The sequence below is a fragment of the Peromyscus californicus genome, unplaced genomic scaffold (genome assembly GCF_007827085.1).
Source record: "Peromyscus californicus insignis strain IS unplaced genomic scaffold, ASM782708v3 Scaffold_7__1_contigs__length_154581171, whole genome shotgun sequence".
In the NCBI taxonomy this organism is placed as follows: Eukaryota; Metazoa; Chordata; class Mammalia; order Rodentia; family Cricetidae; genus Peromyscus; species Peromyscus californicus.
The window spans coordinates 148,186,078-148,205,294 of record NW_026294595.1 but is presented as its reverse complement, the minus strand read 5'-3'; the positions used below and the strand labels follow the sequence as shown (position 1 = coordinate 148,205,294).

Below are 19,217 nucleotides of genomic sequence, written 5' to 3'. Positions count from 1 at the left end.
GGCTTGAACAGCTGGGCCCGGGAACCTCACAGAGGTCACTGAGACCATTTGGCTCCCAGCTCTCCTTGCCTGTCCATCAGCACACACCTCCTCCTCCCCCGCAGAAACTCAGGGTTATCTGTTCCTAGCCTGCTTCCTCCAGAGAAGTCCCCCTTCCTCCTGGAGTTCCAAAAGGCTCTCGTGACCCAGACAAGGCCTACAGCCATGTCGGAACCAACCCCTGGGGTAGAAGAGAGTGAACAGCCAAGGAGACCTGGCGGCAGGAGAGACCCCACCACCACCACGGGGCCCAATAAAGCTAAAGCTGAAACTGATGCTAAGGGGTGCAGAGCCAGCTTAGCCTGGGCAGAGGAAACTGAGGCCCCCAAAGGAACTAGGAACACATACACACAAGGGCACAGAGCAGGCCTGCTGAGGCAGCAGGGAGGGATCTCACCACTGCGTGGCTCCCTTCCTTGGAGCCCTGGACTGCTCTGGAGTGCTGGACACCAAAGAGGTAGGAGTAAGAAAGCACCTGTGGCCAGAGGCTCCAAATTAAAGTCTGAGGACCCCCAAGCCTGCGCATTCCCACGCCTGGCCAGAGTCTGCAGGCTGCGGGAGGCCACTTCTGCGAGTGCTCTTAGCTGAGATGATGGCTGGAGGTAGCCAGCGCTTGGATGCCTTGGTCATACTGAGGCTCGAAAGCCTTGCAGCAGTGGGTGCCAGGGATGAGGGTCCCACTCAACAGGATAGGTCCCCAGGGTAGGGGAGAGGTGGAGGTTATGCAGCCAGCCATGTGGGAACTGGACCTTAGCTAAGCTTTGGGCTCTGGGCAGACATGGCAGATGACACTCAGCTGAACAGTCCATAAAGGATAGTGTTGGGGCTCAGCTCGACTCTACCTGGCCTACTGCCTACCTGCACCTAGGCTAGAAGAAGCTCCAACAGGGAGTGCAGCTGACTGCCCCTGCACAGAGAAGGTCCAGCCCAGGGCCCAGGGCCCTCTTCTCCCTCAGCCACCCAGACCCTCCCCCACCCCTACCCAGGTCTAGCTTCTCCCCAAGTGACTCATGCCCCAGAGGCCATGGTCCTCACCTACCACACAACACATGGAGCCTGCTCACGTTATCCAGTATGCCTGGGTCTAGTGCACACATACACTTGTGTGTGTGTTGCTTTGCAGACATTTGTGCAAGTGTGCATTTATTTGAGGTGAGTCAGGTGTGCTTATGAATATCTACACCCCTGTGTGTGTTTTGTGTGTACCCTGTGCCAGTGTCCACGGGTAGTGAGCAAATGATGTATCCATGTGTCTGGCGGGCTGAACCTTTTTGTGGAGGGCGAGCACACTAATGTGTTTACAGTCTGTAAGCACATGATTGCATGGGAGTGTGCCTGGCCCTCAGGCTGGATGGAACCTGTGCTTCCTCTGGGTCACACTGTGCACCGGGTCTGTGCTGGCAGCTGCAAACCTTGGGGACAGAAATCCTGTCTGTCCTTGGGAGGTAACACAGTGAAAACCCGTCCTGGGACAGTGTGGGCTCTCCTAACCAGACCTTTCACCATGCTGCACCAGGAACAATGGGGACTCTGCAGCTTGCCAGCTGTACCTGGGGACATCCCGTGGGAAACTGTCCTGTAGCAAGAACAGCAATTACCATTGCCCTTACTGATGGTAGTGTGGCTGTGCTGACTGGCCCAAAAGAGTGCCTTTGAACTCTCCTAGGTTTGCCCTGTCTACAGCCCTCAATCCTAAGACTCAGGAGGGCATTTTCCAGGCCAACAGGCCTTCCTCAGGGCCTGTCCCTGTGGCTGCCACCGGCTGATAGAGACAGGAAGTACACTGGCTTCGCGTGGCCTTCCTGATAACCCTGGCAGTGCCCGCCACCCCTCCCTGGCCCCACACTCTTATCATCGGCAGCAAATGTCAGCTGCGGGTTGAGAGCCCCACATTGACCTTCTGACCCTTCACTGTTTGCAAACTGACACTTGGAAATGGAGGCCTGGGACGAAAGCAAACCCAATCCTGGCAGCCCAGCTAGCCTGGGCCACAGAAGAGGGAGAAGGCACATTATCTTAAAGTCAAACTAAGCAGAAATCAGAACAGGTTCTGGAGGACCCAAGGGATAGTGCAAGAAAGCAGCCCAGGTCCACTTCTACTTCTACAGGTTTGAGTATTAGGGTCAAAGGTGACCCTGGCCAGACTGGCCGCACCTACCTTGTGGCGGCTGGAGTCGTCCGGTTCAGACTGCTGGACAATAGTGGGGCAGGCCCTGCTCGTCACTGAAGCTTGTAGAGGCCAGCAGAGGCTGAAGCAGGATAAGGGTTTGATAAACAGGAGAAACCCTGAGCACAAGACCACCATGACCACTGAGAGAAAAACCTCTGACCAACTTTCTCTTTAAAGAAAACAGGTTTTATTTTTATAATCAGAACATTCTAATAAAAATATTATTATAACATTACTCCCTCTGTTCTCCTGGCTTGAGTAGCAGGCATGCTGCTGAGTGCCTTCACACTGGCTCCCTGAGGTAGGTGTGGAGGGACCCACTGCCCAGCCTGCGGGCAGCCTACGCTGCCAGAGATGCCCACCGCACCCCTCCCAGACGTGGGCTGGACTTCCCCTCTGTGCAGCCAGGTCATGCTCCCAGACTGGCACACAGGTAACAACAGGAGGGAGGGTGCAGGGCCAGGAAGAAGGCCTCAATGGCACAGCAACAGACACCTGAGAATTCGCCCTGATGGGCACCTCTGCAGGTGAGGTGGGCAGCATCAGACAGACAGGAACCCAGGGCCCTGCAGGGCTGCGTTCTGGTGATGGTCGCCCCACGGGGGAGGGGTAGCTCCAGGCATCCCATCAGTGACACTGTCACAGAGAAATACTGTCATTGTCTCCACAGGGGAACTATCGACCAAAGCCAGTCTCTAAGTAAAAAACAGGTTTGGGGTTCTTGATGATGATGGTCTTGCCTTCATAGCAGAAGAATCCCAACAGGACATGGCACAGTGCTTCGACTGAGGGGCAATGGGCGGGGTTCCCAAAGAGGAAGGTGGAGGACTGCACACGTCCCAGAGTAAGGCACCTGGCATGGAGTGGCTGCAGAGGTTCCCAAGAGTGTACCCTTACTTCTCATGTCCTTCCTCAAGGCACAGCAGGGCCTGGCTGGAGAAGAAGCTGTCTGGGGCCCTCGGCAGGTGGGCCCAGGGGCCTGAGGAGACCCAAGTGCTGGTGGCTCCTGAGGCTGGCAGGCGGTGGCTGTGGCCCTAGGCAGGACGCGCCTCACTGCATCCTGTCGGGCTGTAGCTGAGGCGCCTGGTACTGCACGAAGGTGGTGCCCGCAGGCGCAGCGGCAGACAAGGCTGGAGGCATGGCAGCTGGGTAGCCGTAGCCCACGAAGCTGGTGGCTGTGGCAGGTGAGGCGGCGTACGGGTACTGGTCGTAGGCAGCTGGAGGGTACTGGGCATAGGCTGGGCTGCTTGGTGTATACTCAAGGTAGGGCGAGGACAGTGATGGGACAGGGGTGGCGGGTATCACCACGCTGGGCTGCACAATGGCTGGCGGGTAGATGTAGTGGGGAGTCAGCCTGTGGGCCAAGCAGAGTGTTAGGGGCTGTAGGCAGAAAGGAACAGGATGGCAGCAGAGTGGGGGAGGCCAGGGCTATGGAGAGCCAAGAGATCTGTGCTCTGCCCTCGGCTGCAACCCCATCTACAAAACAGCTGCAGCAACATCATGGCAGGTGTACTTGGACCCCAGGGCCTTTACACAGGCAGTACCATCGCTCCACAGGCCACTAACGCCTGTTTTCACAGGAGCCTCCTCTTCGGACTAGAACCACCCTCTCATCTATCTCCCACAGGACGCACTGTACAATGTATAAACATGTGGCCTTTGTTTAAACTGGCAATCTCAAGACTGTGAGGAGGCGGAAGCTGGCAGAGCTCAAGGCCTGTGGGAAAACTTGCCCATGCTCCTTAAGACAGCAGGATGCTCCTCACTCCTGGCGTCCTTACTAAACTCTTGCCAGGGGAGACTGAACAGCAGGGTTGCAGGTACACCCACTGCAGGCACACACGGGTGATGGACAGAGAGGTGCACCCACTGCAGGATGGAGGGCGCACAGGGCTGCTGATGAGCTCGGCTCGCACCCTGCTAAGTAACAAGATGCTCCTGAGTTTGTATCTACTGTCCCACCAACACACCCATTTTAAAGTCAGGAGGCATACAACCCCACCCCAAGCCAGGCCATTGCCCATAGTAACACCTTTGAAAGAAAACTCATAGATGAGGTGCACAGACTCCAGGCCGAGAACACCTAACACGCACAGATCCAAGAGATGAGAGCTTCCCAAGGGCACCCAGAGAACGCCCAGTAGAGACAGAGGGAAGAGATGGGGTCTACTTGGGTCAGAAGTCTTTGGAAGGCTGAAGAGCACATGTGCATGACTAAAAAGAGTTCTAGTCAGCTGGTGGTGGTGGTGCACCCCTTTAATCCCAGTACTCAGAAGGCAGAGGCAGGCAGGATCTCTGTGAGTTCAAGGCCAGCCTGAGCTACACAGTGAGTGCCAGGACTATTATATAGAGAAACCCTGTCTCAAAAAAAAAAAAAAAAAAAAAAAAAGAGCTCTAATCACGAGCAACAGAGCAGCATCCCAGCACCTGCCTCATGGACAGGTGACATGTGGCTTCTGTGTGGTTGAGCATTGATTGGCCAGCCATGGACAGTGGGTGGCAGCGAGTCTATCAATGAATTCGAGTAATGTATGTGTGAAGACAGGCCACAGATGGATGCCAGGGTGTCTTCCTGGGTCACTCTCCACCTTATATATTGAGGTAGGGTCTCTCACTTGAACCCAGGCCTCATAGATTCTCTGGTCTCGCTCCCAGGACCCCATCTGTCTTTTGCATGCTGGGATTACAGGTAGACCGCCATGGGATCTGACCTGTGGCCATGACACTGGTGCAGCAAGCACTTACCTCCTGAGCCACCTCCCCAGCCCCAACGGCAGCATCTGACAGCACAGGGACCAAAGGGACCTAGGCAAGGCCAGGGCAGCGCTAGGAAAGCCGCTGGAGTGCATGCAAGGAGGCAGAGCTGACACAGGGGAGAACTTCTGCACCCAGTGCCCTCTCCGTTTTCAAAGGGCAGGGGCAGCTGACCAGATGTTGCCAGGACACCATTCACCAGCAATGGTTGGCATCCTATATGCTACATACACGGCAACTAACTGCAGCTGTGAGGCCAATCAGCCTTTGGCAGGAGCCCCAAGTAGGTGTCTGCCCTACCTCCTTGATTGGAATGGCTCTGATGTGGATTTAAACCCTCACTCTGGGCTGATGATACCCCCTCAGATTCCTGCCAGCACACAGCCATGGGCAGAACACATGGCTGGGCTCTGCAGGAAGAGGGAGACAGAAACCAGAGCTCAGGGGAGGCTGCCCAGGCAGGAGTAGGCAGGACAGGCCTGGGAGGCAGGGCTCCTCCTCCTCAGCCTCCCCATCACCACTCAGCTGGCCCACCAGATCCCTAAGCCCTTGCTGAGACCAAAACCTCCACAGAGCAGACCCATGCACCCAACACTCCTGCACCTGCCTCAGTTTGGGGTCCAGGGCCATTTCCTGTACTGTCCCCAAGTCTGGCCTGACCCTCCTAAAACCAGAGCTCTGGTAGAGGGTGCTGCTGGATGCCTGCTCACCAGGCAAGACTGAGGCCTTCCTAGAGCAGCAAAGCCTATGTGGGTATCCCTACCTGGGTGTGGGATGGGGAGCCCCACCTGGCCCCTGGGACTCAAACACTGAGGTTCTGAGAGTGTTATGCTCTGAACTTCCCTAAACATGGGTGGGACACCCTGACCCAATCCCTTTAGGCTATGTGGCATTTGCTAACACTGAGGCTCCCTGCAAAGCCAACCCACAGCCCCATGCAAGGACATATGCCTACAGCAGGGACTGGCTTTCTGCTCTGCCCAGCTGGAGGACCTGCCCAATCCTCTATGTCCTAAATGCTCAGGGTCACCCATGTCTCTGCCTCCACCTGTGCTTCCCTTGAGGTCTCTGCCAGGCACTAATATAGTGGCTGACACCATGCCTGTCCAAGGCACAGGACAGGTGAAAGAGGCGCAGAAACCTGAGTGACCCACCAAGTCACCCACCTATGCCACACTCCACTGGAACCACAGTTCTAAACAATCACTTGTGGACACCTTTCTGCAGGATCTACTGACACCTCATGGTAGAGGGGAACACGGCCAACATCCTAAACACCCGGGGCAGTTCCTAGAACAGAGCATTATCCAGCTCCAAATGCCGCATGCACACAGTGGAGAACCAGACTCACAGTGGTGGTACACATGGGCAGCACAAAGCCTCCACATGCTGGCCATCACCACAAGCATCCAGGCCCCAAGGAGCAGCAGCTAGGACAGAGGAGCCTGCACGCCAGATAACACTCTGGCACACAAGTCACAATCTACTTAAAACCCACCAGGGTTCTAGCCCTGTGCCCTGTCCAAGGGCAGCCCTGGTCCCAGGATGTACATTGCTGCAGGTCCCAGCCACACCTGCCTGCAACCTGGAAGTGCCGTGTGTCCAGAGATGTCCCCAGTGCTGCTCAGACTCAAATGCAGCCACTACTCATCCACTATCATGCCCGGCCTAGCAAGGGCACCTGCCTCCCAACCCACCACCTCAGCAACACGGGCCCTGCAGGACTCAGTGCCCTCCATGTCCACTGCACCCACCACTCAAAGCTTCAGTGCGGCTGTCAGTCTCCCCCACTTCCTTTCTGGGCCAGCCGGACTCGACTTGCCTAGCCCACTACGTCCCTCATACACCACTTAAAGTGCCTCCATAAAAGACTTCAAGACCACGTCACCCTAGGAACCAGAACCCTCTAGTACTACCCCACTGGACCGAGAAGCAAATCCAAAATGCTCCCGTGCCTTCCTACATGACAGCCCACAGCCACCTCTCCACTCGAATCTCTACCCTGGACTCCTGCTGTCCCTGAACCACACCCACTCCAGGGTGTTGACACCTGGGGGCACACAGCCTGAAGGGTTCTTCTCCCCAGGACCGTCTTGAGGGTCTCTCTCACCTCCGCTTTTATTTCCCACATGAAAACACCCTATCTTTTAATTCACAGGTACTTCCATGGCCCTATTTGGGCAGAGCTTTTCTTGCTTCCAGGGTCCCCAAGGGCCCAGAACAGAATCTGAGGACACCTGAGCACCCCGGGGGAGCCAGGAGGCCCAGCCAGAGAGAGCAGCAGCCTCAGACAGGGTAGATGAGACAGAAGGTACAGCTCTGCCTGTCCAGTTCAGAGCAGACAGTCTGACTGCCACCCTCAGTCCCCCCAACAGCTGCCTGCTGCAGTCCAAGGATGTCCTTATCACAGCCCTTAGAAGGACATGCCCACGGGATGCTAGATGTCCACCCCTGTGAATCCCATACCCTGGCAGCATCAGGGCCAGAAGGTTGGGTGGGGGGGGCAAGTGAACAGAGACCTTTCATGCTCAGGATGTCCAGTCTTTCGGGCTGAAACCTAAAGGTGGGATGGCCCACTCTCTCCGGGGTGGCTCCCATTCTCAGCCCAGAGTGTTCTGCCACTAGCTTTCTCAGGTTCAGTCCCTGGCTAAGAGCAGACACCAGCATCTCCTCATACCCAGGGTTCTATTTCCTCACCCTTTTCAGGGAACTTTCTGCCCTTTTCTCAACCCAGTGGCTGGGGACAAACTAATTCCAACCCTGTGGAGAAGCAAAGAGAGAGTTCCTAGGCTAGAGGCCGCCAAAGGAGTCTAAATCCCTGAGCTTTGGGGATGGACCCTCCTGCTAGGGAGACCCATGTGATGCTGGGGAAGGATGACTCAGGTTCTCAGCTTCCCACTGGTACATGGTTTTGGGTAGCCCTGAGCTACCAGGCCCAAGGGAAGTACCCAGAGTGGGCTGCTATGGGTGCTCACCAGGGCTGACAGCTGAGTCTGAATAACAAATAAACAGCCAAGAGCACTTGGTTGACTTGACCTAGGGTCCAGATCTCACCTGCCCGTTTGAGCTTTCCATGGTCTCAGTTTCCCCACTGGTAAACTAAGGATGCCACAGTCACATCTCCTGGGCTGCCCCCAGAAGAGAGGTGGGAACTCTGCAGCGATATTTGAGACATCCGTCTCCTCACCATGAGCACAGCTACCATGTCACTACTAACTAGGGCTGAAGGGGGCAGTGCCAGTAGAAGCTCTGGCCCGTGTGTGAAGCCCAACTCTCAGAAAAATCGCTGGCCACAGCCCAGGAGGGCCCATTTCCCGAACACGAAGCCACGACTGAAAATAAAAACGAAAAAGGCAAATGAGCCCATTTCACTTTTTTCTTTCTCCCTGGGGGCCTCATGCCTCAGTGCTGGAGGCGATCTGGCAGCTTACCAGCAGCCCCAGACTTGGGGTGGGGTGGTGGCTTGTGTGTGGCAGCCTGGCAGGCCTCCTGGGAATCCCCTGTGATGGGGGACACCAGGTTCTCTGGGGTTCACAGACAGCCGGGTGAGCGTTGGGAGTAGGTGAACTCAGGCAGGGAGAGGACACACCATTGTGGGAGCCACCTGGGAATAGCAGGTTCACATGAATCTGCCCAAATCCCACCTGCTAGCTATGTTCACAGTTGTACATCATGATGACCTCTTCCTCCAAGGTCAAGTCCATCTACTATTCACTCTGTAATCTCAGCCCTTCTCCCCAGGGTTAGTGGTTCAGGTGATTCCACTGTCTCAAGCTGGATGGCAGTGGTCTCAAGGAGAGGCCTTCTGGCTCAACCCAGCGGTTGAGGGATGCCCTCAAAACAATCTGAATCCCAGCCCTTGGGAAGCAGGGGGACTGCCATGTAGCCCAGGAGTAGAGAGCTTATCTAGCACACACAAGGCCAGTTTCAGGTCTCAACTCCAGAGAGGCGAGAGGCAGAGGCAGGGAACCAGGAGTTCACAGTCGCTGAGCTGTAAGACCCTGCCTATCTTAAAAAAAAAAAAAAAAGAAGCAGCAATGGTGCATGACTTTGATCCCAGCACTTCAGGACCTCGTTTCAGAAAAGAGGACCCAAACACTGCTGGTCTCTGCTCCCATCTCATCACCCCACAGTCCCCTTCCCTCTACAGCTCTCAGACCATCCTGTGTGGTTCTGTCTCCCCTTGCTGCAAGACTCCTGGCAGGGGGCACTGTGGTCACACCAGTTGAGCTAGGGTCCCTGGCCGGGCACAAAGGGAGGGTCAGAAGTACTGTAGACTCCCTGCCAGTTCCCAGCTGACACTGAGCCCAAAGGAGAGCTGGGGTAGGGGAGCAAGGCCACTGTTCCAAGGGATGTCTAAACTCTTGGGCCAAGATCATCAAGGGGCCAGTGGGCCACCTGGTGGACCTCCATGCCATGGACACATCTTTGGGGCTAACCGAGCCTCTACAAACCCTTTCTGGAGACTGAGCCATGGACCCTTAGCCTCGGGCTTCAGAAGCAGTCCCCTGGGCACCTGGCAATAACCCTACTCTGAGAGGAACCTACCAACGCCCCGGAGGCTGGCTTCTGTCACAGCGGGCAGGGACAAACAGCAGGTGCGGCAGCCAGGCTGCACGCCCTCTGGGAGGGTCAGACAAGACAGCCCACGCCTGCCTCCAGACAGGCTGCCAAACAGGAAGTGATGATGGGGGAAGCAAGTAGGGCCACCCCCAAGATAACACACAGGTGGTGGGGTGAGCGTGCTCGCACCTGCTGCTCTGGGCCTGGCGCCGTGCCTACAGCACTTCTAAGGCTTCACGGCTGCACCCCCAGCAGGCCTCCTGAACCAGAGCCTGCCACACACCTGCCTCTGCTGCAGCCTCACGCTGGCCTCACCTTCCACTGCACTCAGTGAAATCAGGACAAACCCCTCGGAAGGGCAGGATCACCCCTCCTCCCAGCCTCCCCCCACTAGATATACTGTCTATGCAGGAAATGGCTGGCAGTGTGGGACCCTATGGGACTCCTTTACACTGGTAACAGCATGCGGCTTAACAAGGTAGTCAGACTCAACACACAGCAGTGTTCGTTCCCCTGAGGCGCACCCCCAGCAGCACCCTGCTTAACTGGAGGCAGTCCTTGCCACACTGGGCACTGGGTTCGGGACGTCTGTCTCACTCAGCTTCTGAGTCAACAGTCTGATAATGCAGCACACTCTTACTACGACTCCCCCTATCACTTCCCCCTAGTCCACAGGCCTAGTGACATGGTGTCAAGACAGATATCTCCATGCAGGCACCAGGTCCATCCCACAGAGAACTGTTGTGGATATTACTCTGTATAAATAAAATGTTGATTGGCCAGTAGCCAGGCAGGAAGTATAGGCAGGACAAGCAGAGAAGAGAATTCTGGGAAGTGGAAGGCTGAGACAGAGAGACGCTGCCAACCGCCACCATGAGTACCAACATGTAAGATACTGGTAAGCCATGAGCCCTGTGGCAAGGTATAGATTTATAGAAATGGGTTAATTTAAGATAGAACAGTTAGCAAGAAGCCTGCCACGGCCATACAGTTTATAAGTAATGTAAGTCTCTGTGTTTACTTGGTTGGGTCTGAGCGGCTGCGAGACTGGCGGGTGAGAGAGATTTGTCCTGACTGTGGGTCAGGCAGGAAAACTCTAGCTACAGAGAACAGTCTCTAAAATGATGGCTGTGGGAAAGCTCAAGCCAGAGGGACGATCCTCGATTGTTGTTGGTCTCGGGCACCTGAGCACACTCATCCAAAAACTGTCACATGAGTGGAGAGTTGCTAGGAAGGGAGGGAAGGGCCTGAGTGGCCCTAGGGAGACCCAAGCTTAGGTCAGCTGAGGGCCTGTTGTGGGATCATCCAGGAGAAACCCCAAAGCTTTCCATGGCCTTGGGATCAGCATGTTCCATACATCACGCTCAGTTAGTCCTGAACATGGCCCTGTCAACACTGCTACTGTACGGAGGTGCAGCCTAACACCCAGCGGCCTTGGGACCCTGGCCTGACCTCAACCCCTAGGGCCTGGCCCTGTTTTGGGGAGAAAGGATCAGAGTGCCTGGGCATCTAGTCACAGCAAGGTTCCCCTTAAGAACACGGAGAGCAGCCTGCTGGAGCAACAGGCCCTTCAAATATAGTTCAGGAGAGGTTCCAAGGGCTGCCAGGCCAGAGACAAATCTCTGCTCTCCGTGAGCCTCAGGCTGAATGTGGACAGACACTCTTGGCCCTGGGAGGCCCAGACAAGCTAGACCAACACATAACCAGGGTGGGGTGATCTCCAACTGTTCAGCCCTCCCTACCCCCCTGCACTAGAGCCCCCCCCCCCTTGCTAGAAGGCCCTGGGTCACTTATCTCCACCAGGAACTACCACACAGGCCTGAAGGCTGGCAAAAGCTACTGCAATGGCTGAGGAAGGCTTCACCAGATACTAAGCCTTGGCCCGCAGATACAGTTACATGATGGACAGGCACAGGCTGTACAGCCAGCCATCAAGGCTATATAGGTCTGGTCAACAAGCAGGCATGGGGCAAGCAAATGGGACCTGGGCAAACAGCAAAGCATTGTGTTCTCTCAGAGTCTTTGTAAGCTGATGGGTAGTTCTGACCAGACAGGTGAGGACCCCACAGTGCTTTGGCCTATAGGTGGGCTGTGGGGTCTTCAGAATGTCAAGGGCCCAGAAGGCCTAGGAAAAAGAGTCAGGCAGGCCTGCAGGCTCTGAACTGCCAGGGTTCCAGCTCCCACCAGGCCCTCAGCCAGGGCAGACTAAGGCTGACTGACAAAACCAACCGCTGAGTCAGGCCCAGCCAGGCCGGCCTGATTGTTTAAAAACAAAGGGGGCTGCTGACAGCCCAACTCTGCCTCCCGGCTGGGAGGGCAGTGAGGCCTGGCCACACCACCACCACTCCCGAGTCTGTAAGGGCAGGCAGTGGGATGTTCCTCGAAGGAACCCAAGGACCAATGGCAATGTAGGTCGGCCAGTCCCTCTGCCCACCTGTCCATTTGGGTCTACACTCCTTGGCAACCTACAAACACTGTGAGGCCACTTTGTAGTCACAGTGTTAGATGACCAGTCCACTAATCTAGTTACAAATCACTGTGGCCCGATGTCAGATGCACCCGAGTATCAGGGCTCCTGGAACACGCCCGCCCCCAAAGACAGCAAGTGTGGCCCTGAGTATACAGGTTCAAACCTCAGCCCCGGGTAAGTCACTAGCCATCTATGAGGACAGGAGGAAGGCCTTTTCCAGGAGACTAGAGCATGCTATCCTTAAGTACTGGGGTCCCTATTTTCCAGATGAGGAAAGGCAACTAAAGGGGGTACAGTCGGACAGTAACAGACAGGCTGTGAACCTAGACTTGAGGGCCACAGAGGCCAGACACTAGAGATTGCAAGGTCATCATTAGGTGTCAGAGCCAGTGGGGAGGCCCTGTCCCAGAGTAAGCAACTGTCTGTGTGAGCATATCTCAGCTCAGCTTAGCACCAGCCTGAAACCCAGGCCCAGGAGCATAGCACGCTACCAGAAGTAGGGGTACCCCCTCACACAGCCGCTAGGGGAGAAGCTAACTTGAAGATACCAAGGCTGGGGTGTTCCCAAACTCCTTCCAGACAGGCTAGAACAGATCCCAGGCCAAAAAAGTGACCTGGCACCATCGGCCATAGCAGCACCCCAAGTACTTCCCCGGGAGAACGGTGACACCCCAAGTACTTCCCCGGGAGAACGGTGACACCACGACAGGAAACAGGCTGGGGCCCACATCACAGCTCCCCATAGATATGCCCCTGCTCAGTTCACACCAATCCCAAGGATCGCTGTGGAGAATAAAAGTGCTGCCCCACAGGACAAGCACTCAGAAGGGGCAAGCAGCACCCTTTCCAGGCATCTGACCCATTGTGCTGGCCAAGTTCAGCTCCAGCCCCCACAGACACCCCACTCTACCGCTCAGCTCCAGCCCCCACAGACACCCCACTCTACCGCTCAGCTCCAGCCCCCATAGACACCCCACTCCACCCCACCCACCGAGCTGAGACAAAATCTTGGCAGTCAGAATGTGGCAAGCCTGCTATTGCAAAGTGGGGTGGGTGTCAGAGTTCCCACCCACCGGGCCCATTCACAGCCAGTCTACACTGGATAAACAGGTGATTGTGGCCAAACCAAGTGGCAGGGTCTAACTTTTGTGTCCCTTAAGTGTGTGAGCCGCCATTCCCTAAGCAGCTGCCAGGCCTGTCCCTTTTTTTAGGATGGAAGGAGCTGGGACACAGAGCAAGTGACTCACACAAAAAGCCAACTAGTGACAGTTGCCTACTACGCCATTCACAAACATCAAACCTCACCTGGTACAGACAGACCCACAGTAGCCACTTTCACGGCTCACATCAGAGAGCACCCCGGAAGAGCCCAGCCCACCAGGCCCCCCGTCTTAGCAGACACTTCAGGAGGGCTGCCTGCACTGGGTGTGGACTGAACCCCGACTCAGAGTCTCAACAGCTGTCCCCACATGCACTGTACAGGTAAGGTGAAGAAGTGCGGCAAGGTGTGCACCAGGCTGGAAGGCATATGCTACCCCTGCTTCGAGTTAGAGAAATGGAGTTGGTCTTATCTCTCCCTCCACACTTCCAAAGCACAATCCAGTTTCTGAAAACAGCCATTTCCCCAGCCTTCCAGGTCTCAGACCGAGAGGCCCACAGCGGTCCCACCTCAAAGCCCTCCCACCCACACCAGCTATATCCACTCACCCATAGGTACGCTGGATCAAGGTGGGGTGTAACTGCTGCACACCAACAGCAAAGCCTAAAACAAGAGGACAGTTAGGAACACTGTAAGGTTGGGTAAGGTCCCAGAGCCACACACAGGGAGGCAGACTCACAGGTGCCACACTTCCCTAGTCACAAACGATAGTTAGCTTCCTTCTCCCATCCCAGCCACCACCTCTGTCCCTGCTCGTGAACTCTCAAAACACCCAGTCAAAGCACAGAAGTCCACAGGTGGCAGCAGCTTCTCTGGGTGACTCCTAATCTCCAGCCTCGTCAGCAACAGACTTCTTCCCTCCCCACCACCAGCAGGGCAGACATTTGAGAATCGGTATCCCTGGGACTACACACTGCCAATCAAGCTCCCGAGCTAGGGGTGGCTGCCCCAGGCTGGCTCTGCAGGCACATGATCGCTGGCCGCCACTCTGGGACAAAGGGGGAGGGGGGGCAGTGTATTCCACCAGACAGAGCAAGGCTGAATATAGAAACAAGATGGGCTGGAAAGAAAACTCCAACTCTCACCAGTCTGCAGGCTCCTAGGCTTGGCACCCAGGTAGGCCAGGTTCACATTGGCCTTGCGGCCATCGATGATAGGGTTGGGGTCTTTGCAGGCCCTATCAGCTGCTGCCCGATCCGCCATGGTCACCTGCGGGAACACAGAGGGTCAGGGGCTTCGGTGGCTGGTTGAGGGAAGCAGGACAGAGGGGAAGAGGGTCCTGCCCTGGCATCAGCCCATCCCTGGGTCTCCTCCCAGGAGGGTATCTGGTACTTAGGACCCTTGGGGCTGTCTTCTCAGTCTGCTGGATTACAGCTCCTTCCCCTAAGTTCAAGTGGTGGGAAATCAAGCCTTCAAGGACAGCAACAATCCCCTGGGAGGTGGAGCAAAGAGAATCCCTAGAGAAGCACCCCCCCACCCCCCAAGGCTGTTCTGCCCAGGAGTAAGTACCGTTAACTTTCTCAGAGAAGTTTGGGGACACTAGAGTGGAAGGAAGTGGGAAACCGTCTTCAAGTAGCTAGTGCTAAAGCTGACGCTTATTTGGGGAGGCTGGAAAGTGTGGGGGAAGGGCCGACCCGACGGCCCCGGGAAGCCCCGGAGTCCTGGCTGCGCGCGGCGGGTCTGGGAGGCGGTGGGGGAGGGGCGGCGGCAGGTGCGCGCGCCGCGGGCACTCACGAAGCCGTAGCCGCGGGACTTGCCGGTCTGGCGGTCGGTGATGACCACGGCCTCCTCGATGTCTCCGAAGCCCTCGAAGTACTTTCTGAGCGATGCGTCGGTGGTGTGGTAGGGCAGGCCGCCCACGAAGATCTTGGTGAACGTGGTGTCCTTCTGCGAGCCGTGCATGGCGCTGGGGGCGGCGGGCGGCCGCTGGAATACGCTCGGGGCACACGCGGGCTGCAGCAGCATCGGGGCCGCCGCTACCGAGCCGGCCGGCGCATGCGGGGACGTCGTAGGCCGAATCCGACTCCCCCACGCCGTTCTGCGCCGCTCTCCGGTCCGCCGCGAAGCGCCTACTCTGAGCCCGGCGGGCTGCCGGCCGCCTTTGTAGCCGGCCACGCCCAGCGGCCACGCCCCCGTTTCAGACACGCCCCTGACAGCGGGGGGCGCCGGGAAATGTAGTTCTAGGCACGCCCCACGTGCCAGGACGAGGGGCCGGCGAGTCGGCTTAGCTCCTGAGTTTTCGCGGCTATCAGCTGGTCTCGCCCAGCGCAGGGTCCGGCAGATTCCATTTAGTGGTTTACGCCGAAGCAACTAGGGGTGCAACGTACTCGTTAAAAGGTCCAAAGTAGTGGCTCAGCTGGTCATGTGCGAAACCTTGCGTTTGATCTCAGCATCACGTAAACCTGGCTGGTGGCACACACCTGTAAACCCAGCACTCAGGAAGGGGAGGAAGGAGGATCAGAAGTTCAAGGCCACTATGTAGTAAGTTTGAGGCCAGCTGGGCTAAATGAGACTCTATTAAAAAAAAAAAAAGTAAATGCAAAGTGGATTTTGCCGTGTATATAGACATAATTCGCATCATAAATACTTTTGGGGACCTGGGGTGTCAGACACTTTATGCTGGATCTTCAGCAGAAGCGTACCCCTGGGACCCTAGTGCCTTTGTGGAAATGAGGGCTAATCCACAGTGAATGTGTCACAGCCTGATGGAGGCTAAGAGCAGAGGCGGCTGGGCTCCCTTTTCACTAGCATGGAGACTCCTGTAGCAGGAAAACAAGCAGAGAGCATAGCATGCCATGTGTAGAAAGGGGGCCAAGGCTGGGGGTGCCAGCCTGCAGAGAACTCTTCTGGCCCAGTGCAAATACCAACGTGGGGCCCCTTGTCGAAGAGCCGTGAATCTCAGAGTGTGGCGACGCACTGATTCTAATACTCAAGCGGTGGAGTTGAGAGGATTGATTATAGGTTCATCCCCTGCTACACAGAAGTTCAGAAGCTAGTCTGTAAGACATAAAACCGCGTCTAAAAAAGAAATCAGGAATTTCTGCACAGAAGCAGGCTCGACACCTTAGCCGCTGGGCCTGGAAGCAGCTCTCATCCAGTGTCCCCCATGCCCTCGTCTCTGACTATCACAGTGGAACCTGACGACCTGCAACTTTCAGTGGGGTTACAACTGGTCCAGCCCAGTGGTCAAGGGGGACAGAGAGGCAGGCAGGTAGTCTCCTGGTGGACTCAGCCCCACCCTGTGCTTACAAAGTCGGCTCCTTGCCGGTGAAGCTTGATTCCACCTAGGCGCCTTCGCAAAGGGCAGAACCCCATGCCGGAAAGCCTGGTGGGATACCTCTTCGCAGCTTCACTCGCTCACCTTTGCCCTCCTCGCTTCACAGAAGTTCCTTTGCTGTTTGGCTTATTTTCCCCAGACACTACCCAACCGGGGCTTTTCCTGATCTAAGGGTCTCGTGATGCTGTTGAGTGAGCTCCCTGACAGCAGGGATCTTGCAGGTTTTCCTCAAGCTGCAGGGCTAGGTAAAATAGGTCTGCCTTCGGGAATATCTGTTGAGTGGATCCTTTTTAGACCCAAAAGGCTCACGACCAAAGATCCCTTAAGAAGTGTCTTTAAAAAACTGGTTAAAGTATGTTCTTGATTTATCCCTAGAGGACCGAGACTGCCTGGCCCTGAGATCTTGAGCCACTTAGGTGCCTTCGTGGGGCCTCAGTTTCCCCTGGGTGACACATCGCTGCTGGTGACCAGGACTGTTGGCTTCACGGCTTGCCGCCTACAAGTCCCAGCGCCGCCCCTGTCCCCGCCCCGCCCCGCCCCTCCGCTTCCCAAGGGCCCGCCCCAAGAAGAGCGCTGGGCGGATGCTGCAGGCACGTGCGGCTGCCTAGGCGGGAGGAGGGGGAGGGGATCACAGAACATGCGAGAGCGCGGCGCCGGCGTGACCTCTGGGGGCTTGCCTGACCTCCTACTCTGAAACTCTGGCTGTCGGAGTACGGTCCCTGCACCCAGCTCCTCCTGGCTCTTTGGGGTTCTGAACCACCCGCCCTTGCACCTGTTCAGGGGCTCCACGTTCCACGAGCCACCCCCCACCCCCTGCGCGTCGATTTGCCTTGCTCTGAACACATGCCTTATCGGCTGCGACTCTGGGCCAGGGATGCCATGAGTGGGAAGCAGACATCCGCCACTCCGCCATCCTCGAAGCATGCAGCTGCTGTGAGCGCGAGGGACTAGGTCTGCATAGTAGGTATCTCCATCAGGCACAGTTGCCCAGGTGGGCACTGAGTAGGGGCAAAGAGGGCAGGAAGGACCAAGTGCGGCCAGTGGCTCCACGTGGGAGGTAGAGAGCGGTGGTCTGCAAAAGCCCAGAAGTGACAACTGTAATGAAGACTCCCCTCCCTGCCACCTCACACACACTTTCTATCCTCCTGCCTCAGCCTCCCAAGTAATGGGATCACAGGCATTGCATCTCCATGCTTGGCTCAGGGGTATGTTTTGAGTGCTGACAGTTGCCTCACGCATCACTAATCGTGAAGTTCATTTGGCCTTTGTGGTACGTGCTAAGGCCATTTGGCCTTTGTGGTACGTGCTAAGGCCTTCACTGGGGATTCCCCTAGGTTAGGTGACTTAACTCAGAAAAAAACATTATCTATTAGCCTACTGTTCAGCTGGAGTGGACTGAGGCTCCTGAGCCAAGCCAACTCCAAGACACCATCTCACCCTGCCAATCTCATTCAGAAGAGGCCCTGGTCCCCTGCTTTGAGGGCCGGGAAGATGGGATCTTCCCAGTGTTGCACACAGTACAGGACCACATGGCCAGACTGGGCAGAGTCAGGATTAGAACTCGGGAGCAGGGGAACCCCCTTGACACCTCATCCTCTGGGCTGGAGTGGGGTGCTGTTGGTCATAGCCCAGCTAGACTGTATCCTAGCTAATCAACCAAAGTTTGTCTAAACCTGTGTGTGGATGCCAGCAGCACCTGGCAAGAGGAGACTCCTCTCAAGCTCAGAACTGAGCAGGCTTTAGGCTTGGGCTGCCCCGTTACCCAGCTGGCAAAGCCAGTTGTCAGCCTTGATGGTGTAGACACAGACAGGCTGCCCGGCTGGCCCTGAGAAGGACGAGGGGCGGGGCTGGGGCTGACCAGTCCTCTGTAGCCCTCTTGCCACCAGGGGATAATTATAACTCTCACGTGGTCAGCGGCTCTGGAGGTGGAGCCCTTGGCACAAGCCTGAAACTGCCATCAGGTCTTCCCACCCTGTGATGCTGTCATCACTGGCCCCTGTGATGTGGAGGATCCCGTTTCAGTGGGGAAATCCTGCCCTAGGCGCCAGCAAAGGCCAGGTAAGTGCCAGAGACGCAGAGAGGGGACCAAGTGACCAGAGGCTACACAACAAGGAAGTGGGAGACTTCTTGGAGCAAGCCAGGTTTCTGAAGACTTTTCTGGACTCAGAGGTCAGCAGGGTGACTCAGGGAGTTAAAGGTGCTTGTGTGGAAAGCCTAGAGACCTGAGTTCAATCCCCAGAACCCATGTACAGGTGGAAGAAGAGAACTCACACACACACACACACACACACACACACACACACACACACACACACACAGGCATGCAAACAAACAGGAACCACTCACTGCAGTAGAGACAGCTGGATGTGACTCCCCGCCGCTCTTCAGCCACCTCAGGCTGGCAATGGCTTCAGGCTCGATGGCAGTGGACACGGAGACCTGTCTCAGTACTGGAGTCCTGGACTGACAGATAGCACCCTGTCCCGCCATCTTTTCCCTCTCCCACCATGACAGGAGAGTGTGGATGAATGCTGCTGCTTCTCCATCCGACATGTTCCCATCTGAACTAGGGAGTCTGTGGGGCCTCTGTGCAGCTTCCCCCTTCCTAATGAGAGCAAGCACGAGGCAATACTAGACCTTGGCAATCCCCTTTCTTCTTCTTCTGTTTTTCTTCTTCATACTTTTTTTGTTAAGGCAGGATCTCATGTAGCCCAGGCTACCCTCAACCTTGCTATGTGGCCAAGGATGACCTTGAACTCCCCAACCTCTTACTGATGGCTGGTAT

General features: G+C 56.2%; 1 protein-coding gene across 1 annotated transcript; it reads right to left on the bottom strand.

Moving 5' to 3' along the window:
- Positions 1–2,379: 2,379 nt before the first annotated feature.
- Positions 2,380–15,266, bottom strand: Rbm38 (RNA binding motif protein 38). The gene is made up of 4 exons (XM_052725214.1): positions 14,890–15,266; positions 14,241–14,364; positions 13,704–13,758; positions 2,380–3,563 (listed from the first exon to the last, which is right to left on the bottom strand). The coding sequence occupies exons 1-4, from the start codon at positions 15,118–15,120 to the stop codon at positions 3,260–3,262; spliced, it is 714 nt and encodes a 237-aa protein (XP_052581174.1). The 5' UTR covers positions 15,121–15,266; the 3' UTR covers positions 2,380–3,259.
- Between the last annotated feature and the right edge of the window lie 3,951 nt (positions 15,267–19,217).

What these genes read in the sequence shown, in the direction of transcription:
- Rbm38 (XM_052725214.1), bottom strand. Translation starts at nt 15,120, where the DNA reads ATGCTGCTGCAGCCCGCGTGTGCCCCGAGCGTATTCCAGCGGCCGCCC. An exon ending in GCCTAGGAGCCTGCAGACTG is followed by an intron (nt 13,759 to 14,240) that starts GTGAGAGTTGGA and finishes CTCTTGTTTTAG; the next exon opens with GCTTTGCTGTTGGTGTGCAG. An exon ending in TTGATCCAGCGTACCTATGG is followed by an intron (nt 3,564 to 13,703) that starts GTGAGTGGATAT and finishes CTTGGCCCACAG; the next exon opens with GCTGACTCCCCACTACATCT.